We start from the raw sequence: 17,379 nt of genomic DNA, 5'->3' as shown, positions 1-17,379 counted from the left end.
TTGGGAAAAGTTCCATTGTAAGTGCGCAAGGGCATTTCGTATTATGGTTGTATTACGTAAAAATACACGTGGCTTATAAATCCCTCTCCATCCCTGGTATTGATGAAAGGCACCCCCCCCCCCGTTATATGGAAATACTTTGTGAAGCGGCACCACGCGCATGCAGTACGAAGCAGGAGCCAACTGAACTTTGTGCCATTCCAGGAGGCTGACCTAGGAGGGGGTGGGAGGGAATAAATTCCAAGCCATGCTCAGGCGCTTTATTTTCGTCGTGGCCTTGGTAGCACCGCCCGGTTGTCCTTTCTTGATTTAGTTTGGAGAGGAGTTTCCGTGATTTATTTAAAGAGAAACCAAAAAGGAGAGCGAGCGAGTTAAGCGAGAGGACAGGAGGGGCGGTGTCAACTAAAAGTACAGTAAACAGGAGAAACACCCCGTGTGGGCTGGGCGTATGCTTCTGACTCCTCCTCCGCCCTCTCTCCTGGTTGCCTGTGGCGCCTGACGGCAGCGTGGAGCAACAGTCGCGAGCGACCCATATGGGCCGGCTTGGGGGTCGCTCAGGCAATTCAAGCAGCTCCCCGGGCATGAGTCTGAGTAGACGACGGTCGGTCTGACGGAGCGCAGGCTGGCCATGCTCGCCACGCGGCGGCGGCGGCGGCGGCTGGAGCCCTCAGGCGAGTTCTTCCCCGCGAGGCAGCAGCAGCAGCAGCAGCAGCAGGCTGCCACACCGGATTCTCCTGCTCCACGTTCCTGCCGCTCGCAGTCTTCGCGGCGCTCCCCGACAGTCGTTTGGCACGAGCAGCAGCTCTTTCTCTATGGAGCCCAGAGGCGGCCACGACGGCAATAGCGGCGGGGGCAGCCCAGACCTGGGCCGAGGTAAACGGCTGAGCGTAGGGGAGCTGCGCTCGCTTTTCGAGGCTCGCTGCGCGGCGACCAGCAGGCAGCTGCCCGAGCCGGCTAAAAAGAGTTCCTGGCCCCGCAACGGAGTGCTACAGCCGGTTATCCCGCAACTGACCGTCACTGCTGAGGAGGACGGCGAAGAGGCGCAGCGCAGCCCGGCCGTGCGCCCACAAACTGAACCGGACGGTCCCTGGCTGACGACGGAAAGTTCGCTGCACCTGCTCCAGTCCTCGCGGCGCCTCTCCACGTCGTCCCTCTCCTCCACAGGCTCGTCGTCGCTCTTCGAGGACTCCGAGGATGATCTGCTCAGCGACACGGAAAGCAGGAGCCAAGGCATCGTCCACCTGGAGCATGGCGAAGAAACGCATCAGGTACCGGACGGCACGCTGGGGGTGTGTGCAGTTGCTGTAATCCCGCTTTCGGGCATAAACTGTCCACCCGTGTGACCTGCTGCCCCGCTGTCAGTAGCGCTCTAAGGCAGCGTTGGAGTCTACCTGTCCTGTAAAAATCAAACCAATTAATCGGTGGCTCCGGCCTTCTGTGGCCTGAAATTAAGTTCTTTCACATGTTGCAAGATCCGACACTGACAGCACGATCCTATACACGTCTACTCAGAAGTAAGCCTCATTGACTTCAGTAGGACTTACTCCTAGGTAAGGGTGTGTAGGATTGCAATATTGCAATGTAACTCTGTACTATACGAGTTTACTTGGAAGTAAGCCCACCTTTTATCTATGTTCATTGGGTGCCTAACTTCCAGGCACCTTGCAGCCTGACTGAAATAAATGTTTTGTATTTAAGAAAAATGCTACAGAAATTCCAAGCGTTGTAACTCTTAAGGGTTGTGTGTAAGTCTGATCTTTGCATGCTGGTTTTTCTGTGTGTGTACATGCAATTCCATCAGCTTGTCAGTGTGTAGATAGGGGGAAACCTGCATGTTTGTTTATCAGATGTGCTGCTCTGTACCTAACATTAAGAAAAGTGCTGTCTAATATGTGAAGCATATGGGTTTTACAGTAGTGATTTCTGGACAGGAATGACTGGTGAAGTGGCACTACAAGTATCTATTTTTATTAGTGACACTTCCCACAATTGGAGAACACTGTATATGGCCTGCATCGACAGCCTTTGCTGTGAAAACATCACAATGTGCAGCATAATCATACACATCTGTATGTATAGTATCCTGGATTTCTGCGATCCTACCATTCCTTCCCCACATCCTTTTTTTTTTAGATGGTAGGATTGTCATGTCTAAGCTAAGGCTGGTAACTGTAGCATGAAGAACTCTGTGAGGTATACTGTGGTGTTTCCCTAACAAAAATTGCTTGCTACTTCTGTTTTGGATCCAGTTACTAAAAGTGAGAATACTAAAGTAAAATCTTCATTTTGTGGGCAGACCAGCGGTCCATCCTAGTTTCTGCCTCTAATAATGGCCGTATAATGTTAGAGACTGACAGACTTTAGGAGCTTTAAAAATGAAAGTGTACAAAAAGCAGGTCAATTGTGGAATGATGTTTCCTTTAACTCATTGTCTTACTTTCCAGCAATTTGGGTTCAGAGTCCCTGTTCATCCACAACTGTCTGTAGTGTGTAATATGTATTAGTAAGAGAACCTGGGTCTGTCTGTGGACAAATATGGTGGGCATCTCGTATGTGGCTTCTTCACAGACTTGAATGTGTTAAGGATAGGGATGTTTTACTGCCATCTGAGGGCATTAGTCACTCTCAAGCTGAGAGTATAAAAAAATCAGAGCATGTCAGATATGGGAAGATAGTAATGTACATAGTGATTCTTGAATGTTTCAAGTTGGCATGATTACTTTCTAGTGTTTGCATGAAAACTTGCAGACTAGAATAGATGGTATATTGAGTTTTGTGATGCTTAGGCAGGAGTGGGTCTATGCTGCAGTTTGCAGTTGCACATCTAAATATGAAGTGTTGAGAATGAGATCAGAATTCTGCTGTTAGCTTTCTTTTTTAAAGTGTACGCTTCTAGCTTTAAAGGCTGAAAGATAAGGAAAAGATGTATACTGTTATCCTCTTAGCTTTATTGGCAAAAGTTGTGCTCTAGCTGCAGTTGACTCTCTCACTACACATGCTTGTGTTATCAATCTGAAAAGAAAATGAAATAGTAAGGGGGTGTAGGAAAGCTTCACAGATAAGCTTGAAGTTGTATGAAAGTGCCTGATGAAAACTCAGCAACCAGAAAGGGTAGGGTGGGGAAAATAGGATTTCCATTGATCATGGGTATTTGCATCTTCCCATGACTAGCAGAAACACAATGAAGTATATCATATAAGCCAGTGGATCAGTTTATGTAATAAATTTGTCTACCATGTAATCAGTCGTGACTGTCATCATGCATATGCTAGTGTTGAGCTTGAGTAACATAGCATGTGAATGGAGCAATTATGGATAAAATTGACAACAATTCCAGTGATCACTACAATACTTTTCCTGGGTGCCTCAGTCTTAGGTATTGCTGCCAGCTTTATTACTAAAATGACTGGTTTGGATATACATTATTTATTATTATACATAACTTAGCTTAGCTTATGAAACCAAGCTTTGTACTTGTATGCTTCATCCATGCTTTGCCCCTTAAGAACATAAGAGGAGCCTGCTGGATCAGGCCAATGGCCCATATAGCCCAGCATTCTGTTCTTACAATGGCCAACCAGATGCCTATGGGAAGCCCCTTCCCTCCTTCCTTTTTGGTGTACCATGACTGAAGATTTCCTGGGTTAATTAACCATTGTTTACCATTAACATCTGAACTGGGAAACTGTGGTTATGAGGTTCAGCAAAAAACAGGATCTGAAATCACATTTGAACTTGGCTTTATATCTTGGTTTGTTCCAAACCTTGTTACCATTGTTTAGTTCTGATGTAACAACTATAGTTGATTAACCAAGGAAATCTTCAGTCATGGCATACCAAGAAGAGAAGAGAAGAGAGAAGGAACAGTGCAAGAATGGACTGTGCAGGCACAAGGCTTTTGTGCTTCTCAGTTTAATAAATGTATGAACTGAAATTAAATTGTCATGCTAGTCTACACCTAAGGAAAGTTGGATATGTTTACACAGAGGATATAATGCTAAGTCAAATCACAGCTTAACGCTGGTTTTCAGGGAGGAGATTATGGCAGCTGCACTCTTTCTCTGGTGCTGGTGCAAATGAAGACATGGTTCATATGTCCAAACCAGGGCTGTAAACCCAAGAACAAACCTTGATTACAGCTTATGGTTTGTCTGGAGCAAGACAAACCATGAAACCATGAGCCCGGGTTTGAATGGCACACTAAACCAAACCATGGCTTAGTTCTCAGCAGCAGAGCAACAGTAGGACTAGAAGAGGAGCAAAATGACTGTAATCTCCTCTCAGGTAGCCTGCACACTCGCATTTTCACACCAAGTCATAGTCGGCTTAGTGTTATGTATGAACTTGACCATTGTTGTTGGAACCGGTCCTTGTGATCCTAAGTATACATAGAATTCTCTCTAATTCTGAATTTCGCTTAAGTTGAGGCTGGTATTCTGATCCCATGTGTGATTGCATGAGAATATCCTATTAATTTCAATGAAAGTAAATGCATTGTGTTTAGAATACCAGGCTGAAATCCTAAGCACATTTATTTGAATATGAACTCTGTTGAAATCAATAAGACTTGCTCCCAAGTAAAGCTGCAGTTCTAACTCTACTTACCTAGGAGTAGGCCCCATTGAATTAGTGAGGACTTGCTTCTGCTTAGACATGGTTAGGGTTATACTGTAAGCGTCTGTAGATTTGGAAGGGGTAATGCTTCTACAAATTTCCAAAAAGATGAAGACTTCGTAGCTAGGCATGTTGAAGAATGAGAGCACTATGCCAGACAGTATCTGGTGATTAAATCAAAAGGGAATTCTGTCCTGAGGACAGCAGGACTGCCCTTTGTCTGACAGGTATAAAGGCTGTTGTGCAGGCATTTAAAAGGGGACAGTACTTCATATTTTATATAGTATTCTAACTGCTTCACAGGCAATATTTCAGTCATCTTCACCGAACATTTGTAGGGTGAGTCCGTATTATTATTGTCAGAGCTGCATTTTTTAATAGGCTAAATGGCCACCTTAAGAACAAAGGAAGTTCAAATGAAGAATACAACATGAAACAGCTGAATTACAATTCATTTAGAAGTTCAATGTTGCCACTCGTGGGTTAAATCGAGTTGAAGGATTTTTATCATTCTACATGTGTTAATTATCTTACACATGTCAGCGCATGTGCTATCTGTAACTGTTTCTTGTGAATGGTTTCCTGCCCCACTACAGGTGTTAATACAATCATTTGGCCAGGGCCGGATTAAGCTGAGGAGGGCCCCTAGGCTGATTCTGAGCTGCCCGCCATCCCGTCCCATCACATCCTCCCTGCTTCACCTACCTTTCTGCTTTTTTTGTGGCTGCGCGCACTGTGCACGCAAGTTTGCCATCAATCAAGATGGCGGCCAAGGTTTTCCTAAGGGGCTGAAGCCTCTGCCGCCATCTTGGTTGATGGCAGCAATGCGCACATGTAGCATGCATGCATGCCATCAACCAAGATGGCGGCAGAGGCTTCAGCCGCTTAGGGAAACCTCAGCCGCCATCTTGATCAATGGCAAACCACAAAAAACAGCGGTGAAAAAGGTAAGTGAAGCGGGGGGATGGCGGGTGGTTTGGAAGCTCTTGTCCCGCGATCCATGGCTCCTGTCCTACTTCCACAGATTGCGGGCCCCCAAGAGCTCCAGGCCCCTAGGCTTCAGCCTACTAAGCCTAATGGATAATCTGGCCCTGTATTTGGCAATTATCACTAATCTCCTACTGTAAAAGGTTAAAGGTGTGCCCATTTGATATATATTTAAGCTTTAATTACCACTGACTTATTTTCCCATCTCATTGTTAGTCAGCTCCCACCTTACAATTTTTTCCTTCATATACCTGCCAGCTGAGACTTCACTTCATGGATCTGAGGACGTGGGCTTGAGTCCATGAAAGCTTGTCATAATGTTTTTAGTCTTGAAGGTGCTGTGAGACTCTTTGATTATTTTTGTTGCAAGAGACTAATACGGCTACCTCTCTGGAAATTAATAAAAGATGATATTGGCCTGGGTTGCATGTAATGCTAAGCTATAGTCTGGCCAAGCTAAACTATGGTTTAGCGTGAATGAGCAAGTGTGCGGGTGCATATTTAGAACATTGCAGCTGCTTCACTTTTCTCCCTTTTCTACTGCTGTGCTACCAAGAGCTAAGCTGTGGTTTGGCTTAGTGATGTGTGAACCTTTTGATGACTTTTGATACCATAACCATGGTATCCTTCTGGGCCAACTTGGTGAGATGGGTATTGGAGGCACTGTTTTACAGTGGTTCCGATCCTATCTCCAAAGTCATTTTCAGAGAATAGCATTGGGTGATTATCTTTCAGACCCCTGGCAGTCGTGCTGTGGGATGCTGCAGGGTACCATCTTGTCCCTGATGCTGTTTAACAACTATATGAAGCCCTTGGGAGCGGTCAAGGAGCGGTCAGTAGATTTGGGGTGAGGTGTCAGCACTATGCTGACGATACCTAGCTCTATTTCTCTAACATCTGAATTGCGAGATGCCATGCAAGCCCTGGGCTGCTGCCTGGACTCAGTGGTGGGCTGAATGAGGGCCAATAAACTGAGTCTGAATCCTAGCAAGATGGAGATGCTGTGGGTTGGTGGTTCCCGAGTTCGGATAATTGGTCAGTTGCCTGAATTGGATGGGGTCGTACTCTGAAAGAGCAAGTCCGTATTCTGGGGGTGCTCCTCGGTTCATCTTTGTCACTAGAGGCCCAGGTGACTTCAGTGGCTAGGAGTGCCTTTTACCAGCTTCAGCTGGTAAGACAGCTACTGCCATTTGTGGACCAGGATAGCCTGACCACTGTTGTCCATGCACTGGTAACCTCCAGGCTGGATTACTGTAATGGGCTGTATGTGGGGCTGCCCTTGAGGTTGGTCCAGAAGCTGCAGCTGGTGCAAAATGCGGTGGCAAGACTGTTCACTGGGGCAGGGCATTGCCAACATGTCATCCTGCTGCTGAAAGAATTGCACTGGCTGCCCATTTGCTTCTGGGTCAAGTTCAAGGTTCTAGTTTTTGCGTACAAAGCCCTATACAGCTTAAGAACATAAGAACATAAGAAGAGCCTGCTGGATCAGGCCAGTGGCCCATCTAGTCCAGCATCCTGTTCTCACAGTGGCCAACCAGGTGCCTGGGGGAAGCCCGCAAGCAGGACCCGAGTGCAAGAACACTCTCCCCTCCTGAGGCTTCCGGCAACTGGTTTTCAGAAGCATGCGGCCTCTGACTAGGGTGGCAGAGCACAGCCATCACGGCTAGTAGCCATTGATAGCCCTGTCCTCCATGAATTTGTCTAATCTTCTTTTAAAGCCGTCCAAGCTGGTGGCCATTACTGCTTGTGGGAGCAAATTCCATAGTTTAACTATGCACTGAGTAAAGAAGTACTTCCTTTTGTCTGTCCTGAATCTTCCAACATTCAGCTTCTTTGAATGTCCACGAGTTCTAGTCTTATGAGAGAGGGAGAAGAACTTTTCTCTATCCACTTTCTCAATGCCATGCATAATTTTATACACTTCTATCATGTCTCCTCTGACCCGCCTTTTCTCTAAACTAAAAAGCCCCAAATGCTGCAACCTTTCCTCGTAAGGGAGTCGCTCCATCCCAGGATACCAGAAAGACCACCTCATCTCTTATATACCCAGTCGATCACTGCGCTCTGCAGGTGAGGGCCTCCTGCAGATACCATATTATCAGGAGGTCCGTTCCACACAAAATAAGAAACGGACCTTTGGTGTAGTGGCACCTACCCTGTGGAATTCCCTCCCCTTAAATATTAGGCAGGTGCCATCTTTTTACCTTTTCGGCGCCTACTGAAGATCTTCCTCTTTCAACAAGCCTTCTAAGTTGAGACCTTATCCCAGTCTGCTTCTGTGTTGGAATTGCTTTTTAATATGTTTTTAAACCTTTTTTTCTTAAAAAAATGTTTTTAAAGATGTTTTGTTTTAATATATTTTAAAGTGGTTTTAGTGGTTTTGTTTGCTGCCCTGGTCTCCTGCTGGGAGGAAGGGTGAGATATAAATCAAATAATAAATAAGTAAATAATAACCTGGGCTTATGGTTTGTTTCACTCCAAACCAACCATGAGCGGCAAGCTAAGAGCATGAGCCCAAGTTGTCACATAACGTTAAGCCAAACCGTGACTTACTTGTCATTAGCACTGCAGAAGCAAACTGAGGCACTATTAGCTTATCCTTCACATTTTGCACTAAGTGGCTTGTTGTTGCAAAGGTACCTCTGACAACTTCCAGTCCAATCCAATGGATGTCAGTGGTCTTAGGTGTGCCTCACTTTTTGCGTATGCATTTACCGCATATGGATTGGGTTGTTAGCTGAACTCTTTGATACCCGCAACCCCGTCTCTTTATAGTATAGCTTGGTGCTGAAGTAGACCAGCAGACCCAGGTGAGTTTAGTTTCTCATGTCTTCATTAAATTAACTTTTGAAGCAGTGCAAATTGAAGCATATCATGCCTCATAGATATGGCATGACAGGTTATTTGTCCTGCTTGGTGTGTAAATGCGTTCATCCAGCACCATTTTATGATTTGCTAAGTTGAACTCAGCAATGAGCTAAGCCTAATTCATTTAATGTCAGACCTGTGAACTGAGCCAGTGACCTGCAGTTTTGCATGGCAGTGTTTATTCTGACCAACACTGTTAGTATTCCTAGATATAAAAATATTTAGGGGTTTCTAAATCTCATTACACTTGCACCACAGCTGCCAACAGTTTCTTTGTAATCATGACACTGCTTCTTTCTCCCTTGAAGTTTTACTATCTATTTATTTGTTTTTTTGAATTGGACAGATTTTTGATATTATTTTCATTATTAGATTTAAAACAACATTTTTGTAGGCATTAGCCAGCAGGTACTCCATTCCCACATAGTTTTTTACTCAAGATACCAGTTTTAAAACTCCTTGCTCTGTGTGTGACTAGGGATTGGGAAGTATTTGGAATGCTTAGTTTGCATGCTTTTGTCCATTTTGGCAATAATATGTTCTTTCCAGTAAATCTGTTTTGAAATTTGGCAAGTGCTCATATATGTAAAGTCAAATTTTAAAGGAAAAGCATGCTGTTTTTCATGGCATTTACTGCAGCTATTTTGCTTGGTTCTTGTAATGATTTTCTGGGAGTACTCAAAACTGAAATCTGTTTTCTTTTGCAAATCCCGTTTCCTACTGTATTGAGAGCACACAGAGCACTATTAACACAGACAACTCAGTCATTTGAGCAATGGACACAGAAACTTTCTAAGGAAAAAGACATTTTTTGAAAGGAGAGATGAATTGGAATGTGTTAAGGGAATACAAATTAAGGCTATATGTTAAAGGGATATGGAGTGAGAAATGCAAGATGTCCAAGGTGGATTTAGAAAAGGAAGAGGTACCAGAGATCATACCGCAAACATACGTTGGATAATGGAATGGACCAAGGAGTTTCAGAAGGAAATCAATAGATTACAGATCATGAAAAATTCTGGAATGCTTTAAAAGCAGTGGGGGTGTCACAGCATCTGATTGTCCTGATGCACAACCTATACTCTGGACAAGAGGCTACTGTAAGGACAGCATATGGAGAAACGGATTGGTTCCCAATCAGAAAAGGTGCGAGACAGGGGTGTATTTTATCACCCTACTTGTTTATTCTATATGCAGAACGTATCATATGGAAAGCAGGTTTGGACCAAGATGGAAGTGTGAAAATTGGAGGGAGAAATATCAATAATTTAAGATATGTAGACGATACTATATGACTAGCAGAAACCAGTAATGATTTGAAATGAATGCTGTTGAAAATTAAAGAGGAAAGCACAAAAGCAGGACTGCAGTTGAACATCAAAAAGACTAAAATAATGACAACAGAAGATTTATGTAACTTTAAAGTTGACAATGAGGACATTGAACTTGTCAAGGATTATCAATACCTTGGCACAGTCATTAACCAAAATGGAGACAACAATCAAGAAATCAGAAGAAGGCTAGGAGTGGGGAGGGCAACTATGAGAGAACTAGAAAAGGTCCTCAGATGCAACGATGTATCACTGCACGCTAAAGTCAGGATCATTCAGACCATGGTATTCCTGATCTCTATGTATGGATGTGAAAGTTGGACAGTGAAAAAATTGGATAAGAGAAAAATCAATTCATTTGAAATGTGATGTTGGAGGAGAGCTTTGCAGATACCGTGGAGTGCAAAAAAGACAAATAATTGAGTGTTAGAACAAATCAAGGCAGAACTATCACTAGAAGCTAAAATGATGAAATTGAGGTTATCATACTTTGGACACATAATGAGAAGACATGATTCACTAGAAAAGACAATAATGCTAGGAAAAATAGAAGGGAGTAGAAAAAGAGGAAGGCCAAACAAGGGATGGATTGATTCCATAAAGGAAGCCACAGACATGAACTTCCAAGATCTGAACAGGATGGTTCATGACAGATGCTCTTGGAGGTCACTGATTCATAGGGTCGCCATACGTTGTAATTGACTTGAAGGCACATGACACACCCAAGGGGATACCACAAGCTGGTGTAATACTCATGGGATTGCATTTGAAGAACAGTCTAGTGGTTAGAGGAGACAAGTCATATGTCATTTGGTCTGTGTCTAATTCATACACATATTCTTACAGACCTAGTTCTATAGTTTTTATGTGCTTTTTAAATTGGGTCTGGGTTAAATTGGGTTTTAAATCAGCTGAAATGTCCTCCTTTTATAAGGATGCTGCAACGCACTTTCCACATTGGAAGTGAGGTATATTTGTTATTAAAATGTTTCTATCCTGCTTTTCAGCCCAAAACCCTGAGTGATAAACAACAAAATCACAACATAATTAATTGAAACAAGCAGAAAAACCCAACATCCTCAAACTACGTGAAGGAGGTGTAAAGTGTTGCCAGTGTATACATAGCCCCAATACCTCTGGAGTAGGTTTAGGAAGCAAAGCTGTTATAAAAATCACTTTGCATATTGTTTTGTTTATCTGTGACCACAGACAGGTGGAGATTTTCTATGATATTTCAAAAGTGTCTTGTTATGCAATTAGCAAACTAGGTACAGAGACCCTGCTTGGATCAATATTGGATAATTGCATGTTTCCAAGGTTCTCTTTCAGCAGAACTGAAAAGGCTAAAGTGAGCTTTCATTCATACTAGGAACGTCTGGTCAGCATTAGCAGTGTGTGCTCAGGTAAATGAGGACCAAACTAGATGTGACATGAAAGGTCTGTGAATAGAACCTTTTAACAATTAGTAACAGGTGAGGGAAGACCTAGGTCAGATTGTGGTATACATGGTATGTATGTGTCTCCCCCCCCCCCAGTCAGGGCAAATAGCACCTGGGCAAGGGAGGAAGGAGGAAGCAGTTTTCACTGCAGAAATGGTATGTGTGGTAAGGGTTAACCCTCCCCTGGACTGCAGCCTCAGTCTGAACTTGCCTACTGTGGCTGCTTCTAGTCTTTGGGCTCATCCAGACGACCGTAAAATGTGTGATATGATCGCTTTGTGTTTTCATTATTTTTCGGTCGTCCATATGACGCCGCGTGCTTTTGTGCATTTTTGCACTGTTAAATCTGCTCCTGCAGTACCGCAAATCATGCGATTTGCTTTTTTAAACTAGGAATCATCCACTGTACCTTCAGGCGCTCGGATGCAATACCGCGGACTTTACAGCTGTGGGCATTTGATGGGCGGTTCTTGGGCGGTTCCCCATATCGCTTCCCTCATTCTCAGCCAATCACGTATTTCCACTGTTGTGCATGTGAGCGAATTTCCGGGGAAAACCTGGGAAAAAGGAACCTATCAGAGCAATGGTGTGGTGTTGGGGGCCCCCCCTGCAACTTCTACTGCGCAGATGCAAAAAAGCACATTTGCGCAGAAGCAGCAACAGCGGTTAATTTTTAGCCAGCCTGCAAACTGGGCAGCCGCTCAGGGTGAGATCTGCAATTGTGGTTGTTTGTAAACTTTTTCAAGGGAGAAAATATTTATCTTTGCCTAACCTCCACCTCCCACTCCTCACCCCCGCATCAAATGCCCTTCTTGAACGTATTAGTCTTTGCTTCCAGGCATCCAGAGTTGAGGGAGAGGGGGGAGAAGAGAAATAGAGGCTTTCCTCTTGGATTACAGACACTCAAGCACCCTTAGTCAATTTCGTTTTCCTGCCTGCAGGGCTACTCTCTTTGAGTCTTGTCAATTTCAACCACAGCCTGCAGGTTCTCTGCAGCCCAGCTGAGCTGAAAAGCATACAGTTGCTTTTGCGAAATATCCCAAATACAATCAAAAAACCCACAGGAATTATTGGCATATAAGTGGTTTGCTAGAGTGTCTCAGCCACCCGCAACCATAGAGACTGGTGGTCTACCTTCCTAGACATGACACATTGTTACTTGCTGTTCTGGAGAAATAAGTGGAATTGCAATCATGTGTATCTCCAGAAACGTTAATAGGCGTAAAGGTAGAAAAGCATACAGTCGTTTTTGCGAAATATCACAAATACAAACAAACAAAAATACAGGAATTATAGGTGTATAAGTGGTTTGCATGTTTCTTTTATCAGAGGGAACACCACAAAGCCTGTGCTGGTCGCTTCAGCGCAGATTGACACAGCAGCATGCGGGGCTGTTTGCCTGCATTCCCTGCCCGAGCCAAGAGTGGCCACCAGTGGGGGGGCTGTTTGCTTCCCTCAGGGGTAGCATTCCTGCTGCTGAGCCGCATAACGGTCCGGGGCTGAACCCTGCAGTGAATGAGCCCAAGGGTTACAGGGGGATTTGCCTGGCGATTACAAGCGCTGATCCCTTGCACTGCCCACAATCCCCCTGGATGGTCAGGGGCACCTGGAGACACACACCCCGTCCGGCGCTGCTCCAGAGTGGTGAGCGACAAGGAATTCCATTACAGCCACTACTACCAAACCATCAGGAAATTCAAACTTTCGCGCTCGTACGTTCACGCGCATGCGCCTTGTTGTGCTTTGTTGCAAAGGGGAAGAGGAGCATACGTTGTATTTTTGCGGACCAATTGGCTGATAGGGGGGAGTGTTATGGGCGGAGCTGGGAAAAAGCGAGAAGTACGGGTCCTCTCGCTGCGTGTGTGGGTGCAAAAAAAGTGGGTTTTTTTATTGGGAAAGAGCGAACAAACAGGCAAAGTGAGGACTCAGATGATGAACCGGATATGGAAAACATGGATTATCCCGCTCCATTTGGATGAGCCCTTTCTATACAGCCACAAGAGTGGCTGTATACTATAGCCAGCGTTGGTTTTTCACATTCCGCAGTGTTAAATTGAAAATACCCCTATGCCATTCTGATGCTTCCCATAAGCTCATTTCAAAGAAAACCTTACAAAATTTATAGTCCTGAACTCAGAAACGCTTGCTTAACAACCCTGTAAATTTTCATGGCAATACACAAAACAGTCAGAGAGAATTGAGAGTTCAAAGTGTAAAAAGAGGGGGGGGAACCCCAGAACCCTTTTGGACTTTTCTCTCTCCGAGTTCTCATAATCTGTTGAAATTTATTAAAAATTAGCGATGTTCACAGAGTACCTGTAATCTTATTACTGACCTTGCCCCATACTGTGAGCTTCATCTTCTGCAGTTGAAAAGTTAAAAAAAATGCCTGGCTGATTTTTAAGTACTGTAATTTAATAAATTTTGCATTGAACTGAATGATAATGTCGGGCATGCTCAGTAAGAACCAACTGTCAGTGTTCTAAAAGCCAGACTCACAGCTGTTTGGCTTGCCTAATCAGGGGGCCGCACCCACACCAGACTTTGATTTCAGTGAGACAGTCATGGCTTCGAACAAAGAATCCTGGGAAGTGTAGTTTGTGAAGGGGGCTGAGAGGAGACTCCTGTTCCCCTGACAGAGCTCCAGTAGCCAGACTGGTTTAACAGTCAGCAGCTCTGTCTGAAACTCTGTGAGGGGCACAGGGCATCTCCTAGCAACTATCAGCACCCTTCACTAACTAAACTTCCCAGGATTCTTTGAGAGAAGCCATAACTGTCTAAAGTGAAATAAAGGTCTGGTGTGGATGTGGCCAGGGACAGCTTTGGTTTAGATTTGGGTGAGAGGCTACATGTGCCTGCTGTCGAATAAAAAGGTGGGGGAAACCCTGAAACACAGTGACACTATTCACAGTGTTTTACTTTTGGAAAGGGAAGGGGCTTCCTATATGCCCCTCACCCGGGTCAGTGTTGGACTATGACCTGGGAGACCAGGGCTCGAATCCTCACACAGCCATGAAGCTCACTGGGTGACCTTGGGCCAGTCGCTGCCTCTCAACCTCAGAGGAAGGCAATGGTAAAACCACCATTGAATACCATTTACCATGAAAACCCTTTTCATAGGGTTGCCACAAGTTGGGATTGACTTGAAGGCAGTCCATTTGCACACACACACATATCTATAACATTCCTAGCATTTACTTATTACAAGGCAGCATTTCCATACCACCCCAATTTCAGTGATCACGGGTAGAGGAAAGTATAGCCATGGGGAGGTGGTGAATTACCGTAGAAGAGGAGGGCAAGGCTATCTGTGCCTTGTTCCATGCTGTCACTCCTCTCACGGATGGGTTCCTTGTTGCTCATCTGCTGTGCCTACTGGCCTGTGGGTGTTGTTATTTAATGCCAGATTGGTACACAATAGGACCACACTCATCCATGATTTAATCATGGATGAAGGTGCCCATTTGGTGTGCATTACTGAGACCTGGGTGGGTGAGCTGGGAGGAGTTGATCTGACCCAGCTTTGCCCTCCTGGATGCTCAGTGCAATTCCAGCACAGGCTGCAGGGACAGGGGGGAGGAGTTGCTGTGGTCTACAGAATTTCCATCTCTGTCACCAGGAAACTCCTCTGTCTTGGAGCTGGCTGTGAGGGCCTGCACCTGGTGTTGGGCTAAGGAGACAGTAAACTAGGGTTGCTGCTGGTGTACCGTCCACCCAGAGCTTGGAAAAGTTACTTTTTAAAACTACAACTCCCATCAGCCCAATCCAGTGGCCATGCTGGCTGGGGCTGATGGGAGTTGTAGTTTTAAAAAGTAACTTTTCCAAGCTCTGCATCCACCCTGCTGCCCGGCAGCTTCTCTGACTCAGCTGGCGGAGGCCATCTCAGCTGTGGTATTGGAGGAGCCCAGAACGATAGTGCTGGGTGATTTCAATGTCCATGCTGAGGCTGCCTGTAATATTCCAGCTCTGGACTTCATGGCCTCCATGGGTCTGTCTCAAGTGTCACTGGCCCGATGCATAGGGCAGGGCACACCCTCAACTTGATTTTTGCTCTAGATGGCGGAAGGGGTGGTTTGGAGATGGGGGGTGAATGTCACCCCATTGTTACGGTCAGATCACTTCCTGGTGAAGGTCAGACTTATGGCTGAAAGTTAACAGAAATTAAATGAAGCATTTTCTAGTTTGGAAATATTATTATGGGGAAAGCTTCACCTGTTAACATACTGTCTGTTAGACATATTGTTTTATTATTGTCCTATGGAGCTTCCTGAGCTGAGTGCTGAAGAGGAGTCATTGTTGTGTACAGGTGGAATACTTAAAACCAGAGTCCAAATGCCCTGGCATCAGACAGACTCTATTCACCACTCTGGGTGGTTTACTTTCATATCCTTCCTTTTATTTCCTTCAAAATTTATTAAAATATGTTTATATTTCTATAACCTGCCCTGGAACATTCTGGTGAAGGGCAGATAATAAATATAATCATCATGTTTGTTGTTGTTATGAATAAAAACTGACATCATTTAATGCTTCATTAGTATTTTTTGAATTAACAGTCTAAAAGTACAACAATTAGCATTTGGAGGTTGCAAAAGTTTTTGAGGTTACAAATGGGGGTCTCATAAAGGTTGGGAACCACTGGTTTAGAGAAAAGGCGAGTAAGAGATGACATGATAGAAGTGTATAAACCTATGTATGGTTTGGAGACAGTGAACAGAAAAATATTCTCCCTGTTTCATAACATTAGAACCCAAGGATATCCAATGAAGTTGAATATTGAAAAATTCAGGACAGACAAAAGAAAGTACTTCTTCATACAGTGCATAGTTAAACCATGGAATTTGCTCCTACAAAAGGCCATGATGGTCAACAACTTGGATGGTTTTTTAAAAAGATCAGATAAATTCATGGTGGATAAGGCTTTCAATGGCTACTAACCCTGACGGCTCTTTTCTGCCACCACTCTGAGGCAGTATGCTTCTGAATACCAGTTGCTGGAAACTGGCAGGAGAGGAGAGTGTTCTTGTGCTCAGGACCTGCTTGCATGCTTCCCATAGGCATCTGGTTGGTCACTGAGAGAACAGGATGCTGGACTAGATGAGTCATTGGCCTGATCCATCATGGTGGTTCTTATGATCTTATGTATATTGAAACTTAAAAGACTAATTTGTTACTACTTTTGGTCCAGTTTGAGTCTATTCACCAGTTTGGTCCATGAACCAAATTATCACTATAAATAAATGACAATAATATGGAGCAACTGCTCTACTTGTATAACAGTCTACCCTTTATAGTCTGAAATACTGTAATTTTGTTTAATTGTTTTGCATAGACAACTGCTAAATTTTGTAATATTGGTTTAAAAGTGATATCTGATGATATGGTGTGGTCAGTGGTGGATTTTTACTCCTCTTATGTAATAATATAGCCTATGCCTCATTCTTGTGATAAGTGAACAGCTTTAGAATGAAAAAGCTAAGAAGGCAAATGTGAAAGTATTAAACTGAAATCCATGGCAGGGTTCATTTCTATCAGACTTTATAGGTGTATGGTTAAAATTGTTGCCAGGATTACATTCCTTCCAGACATTCTATGAGACTGTGTTTTAAATTGCAGAACTAAAATCAAGCATCATATTATTAATTGTCATATTGCTTTCATATCATATTACATTATTAGTATTAATTAATGCTGGAAAGGTTGATGGGCAGAGCATACTGAAATTCTAGTAGTGCTCTAGTAACTCAAGGCTTTCCTAGTAGAAAAATATTTAAACTAAACTAAAATAATTTGTTGGGTTCACAAATGTTTTTAAGTAGCTTGCCATTAATAAATTACTACTAGATTTCATCTAACCCAGTTTGGGAGGATTTTAATTTCCTTTGGATTAAAATAAGTCTGTGGCTGCAATCTTATGCACACCCCATGAAGTGAAGGTTTAGCACAATGTGAACAAGCCTTGAGCACATGCACTTCCGTCTCCTCCTTCAGCATGGCCACAAGAAGGCAATTGGAAGCTCTTGTTTCCATTTTTACCTTTATAACTGTTTCCATTTCATTGTTATGTCTGTACCTGGACAAACTGTGGTTAGTCTTAACTACCATTTACTGAAGCAAGCCAACTTCAAACTGTGGTTTAT

General features: G+C 43.9%; 1 protein-coding gene across 4 annotated transcripts in view; it reads left to right on the top strand.

Annotated features, from left to right (window-relative positions):
- The first annotated feature begins 237 nt into the window (after nt 1-237).
- The window catches only part of ITPKA (inositol-trisphosphate 3-kinase A), a 107,075-nt gene continuing 89,933 nt past the window's right edge, over nt 238-17,379 (top strand). Inside the window, exon 1 of one of the 4 annotated variants that reach the window (XM_061611385.1) lies at nt 238-1,268. In XM_061611385.1, the coding sequence (XP_061467369.1) occupies nt 813-1,268 (456 nt within the window). In that variant the 5' untranslated portion in view covers nt 238-812. The remainder of the gene's footprint in view (nt 1,269-17,379) is intronic. The other 3 variants (XM_061611384.1, XM_061611383.1, XM_061611382.1) reach the window with 3 other exon arrangements.

This window comes from Rhineura floridana, chromosome 2, assembly GCF_030035675.1.
Source record: "Rhineura floridana isolate rRhiFlo1 chromosome 2, rRhiFlo1.hap2, whole genome shotgun sequence".
Taxonomy (NCBI): Eukaryota; Metazoa; Chordata; class Lepidosauria; order Squamata; family Rhineuridae; genus Rhineura; species Rhineura floridana.
This window is presented reverse-complemented; position numbering and strand designations above follow the sequence as displayed.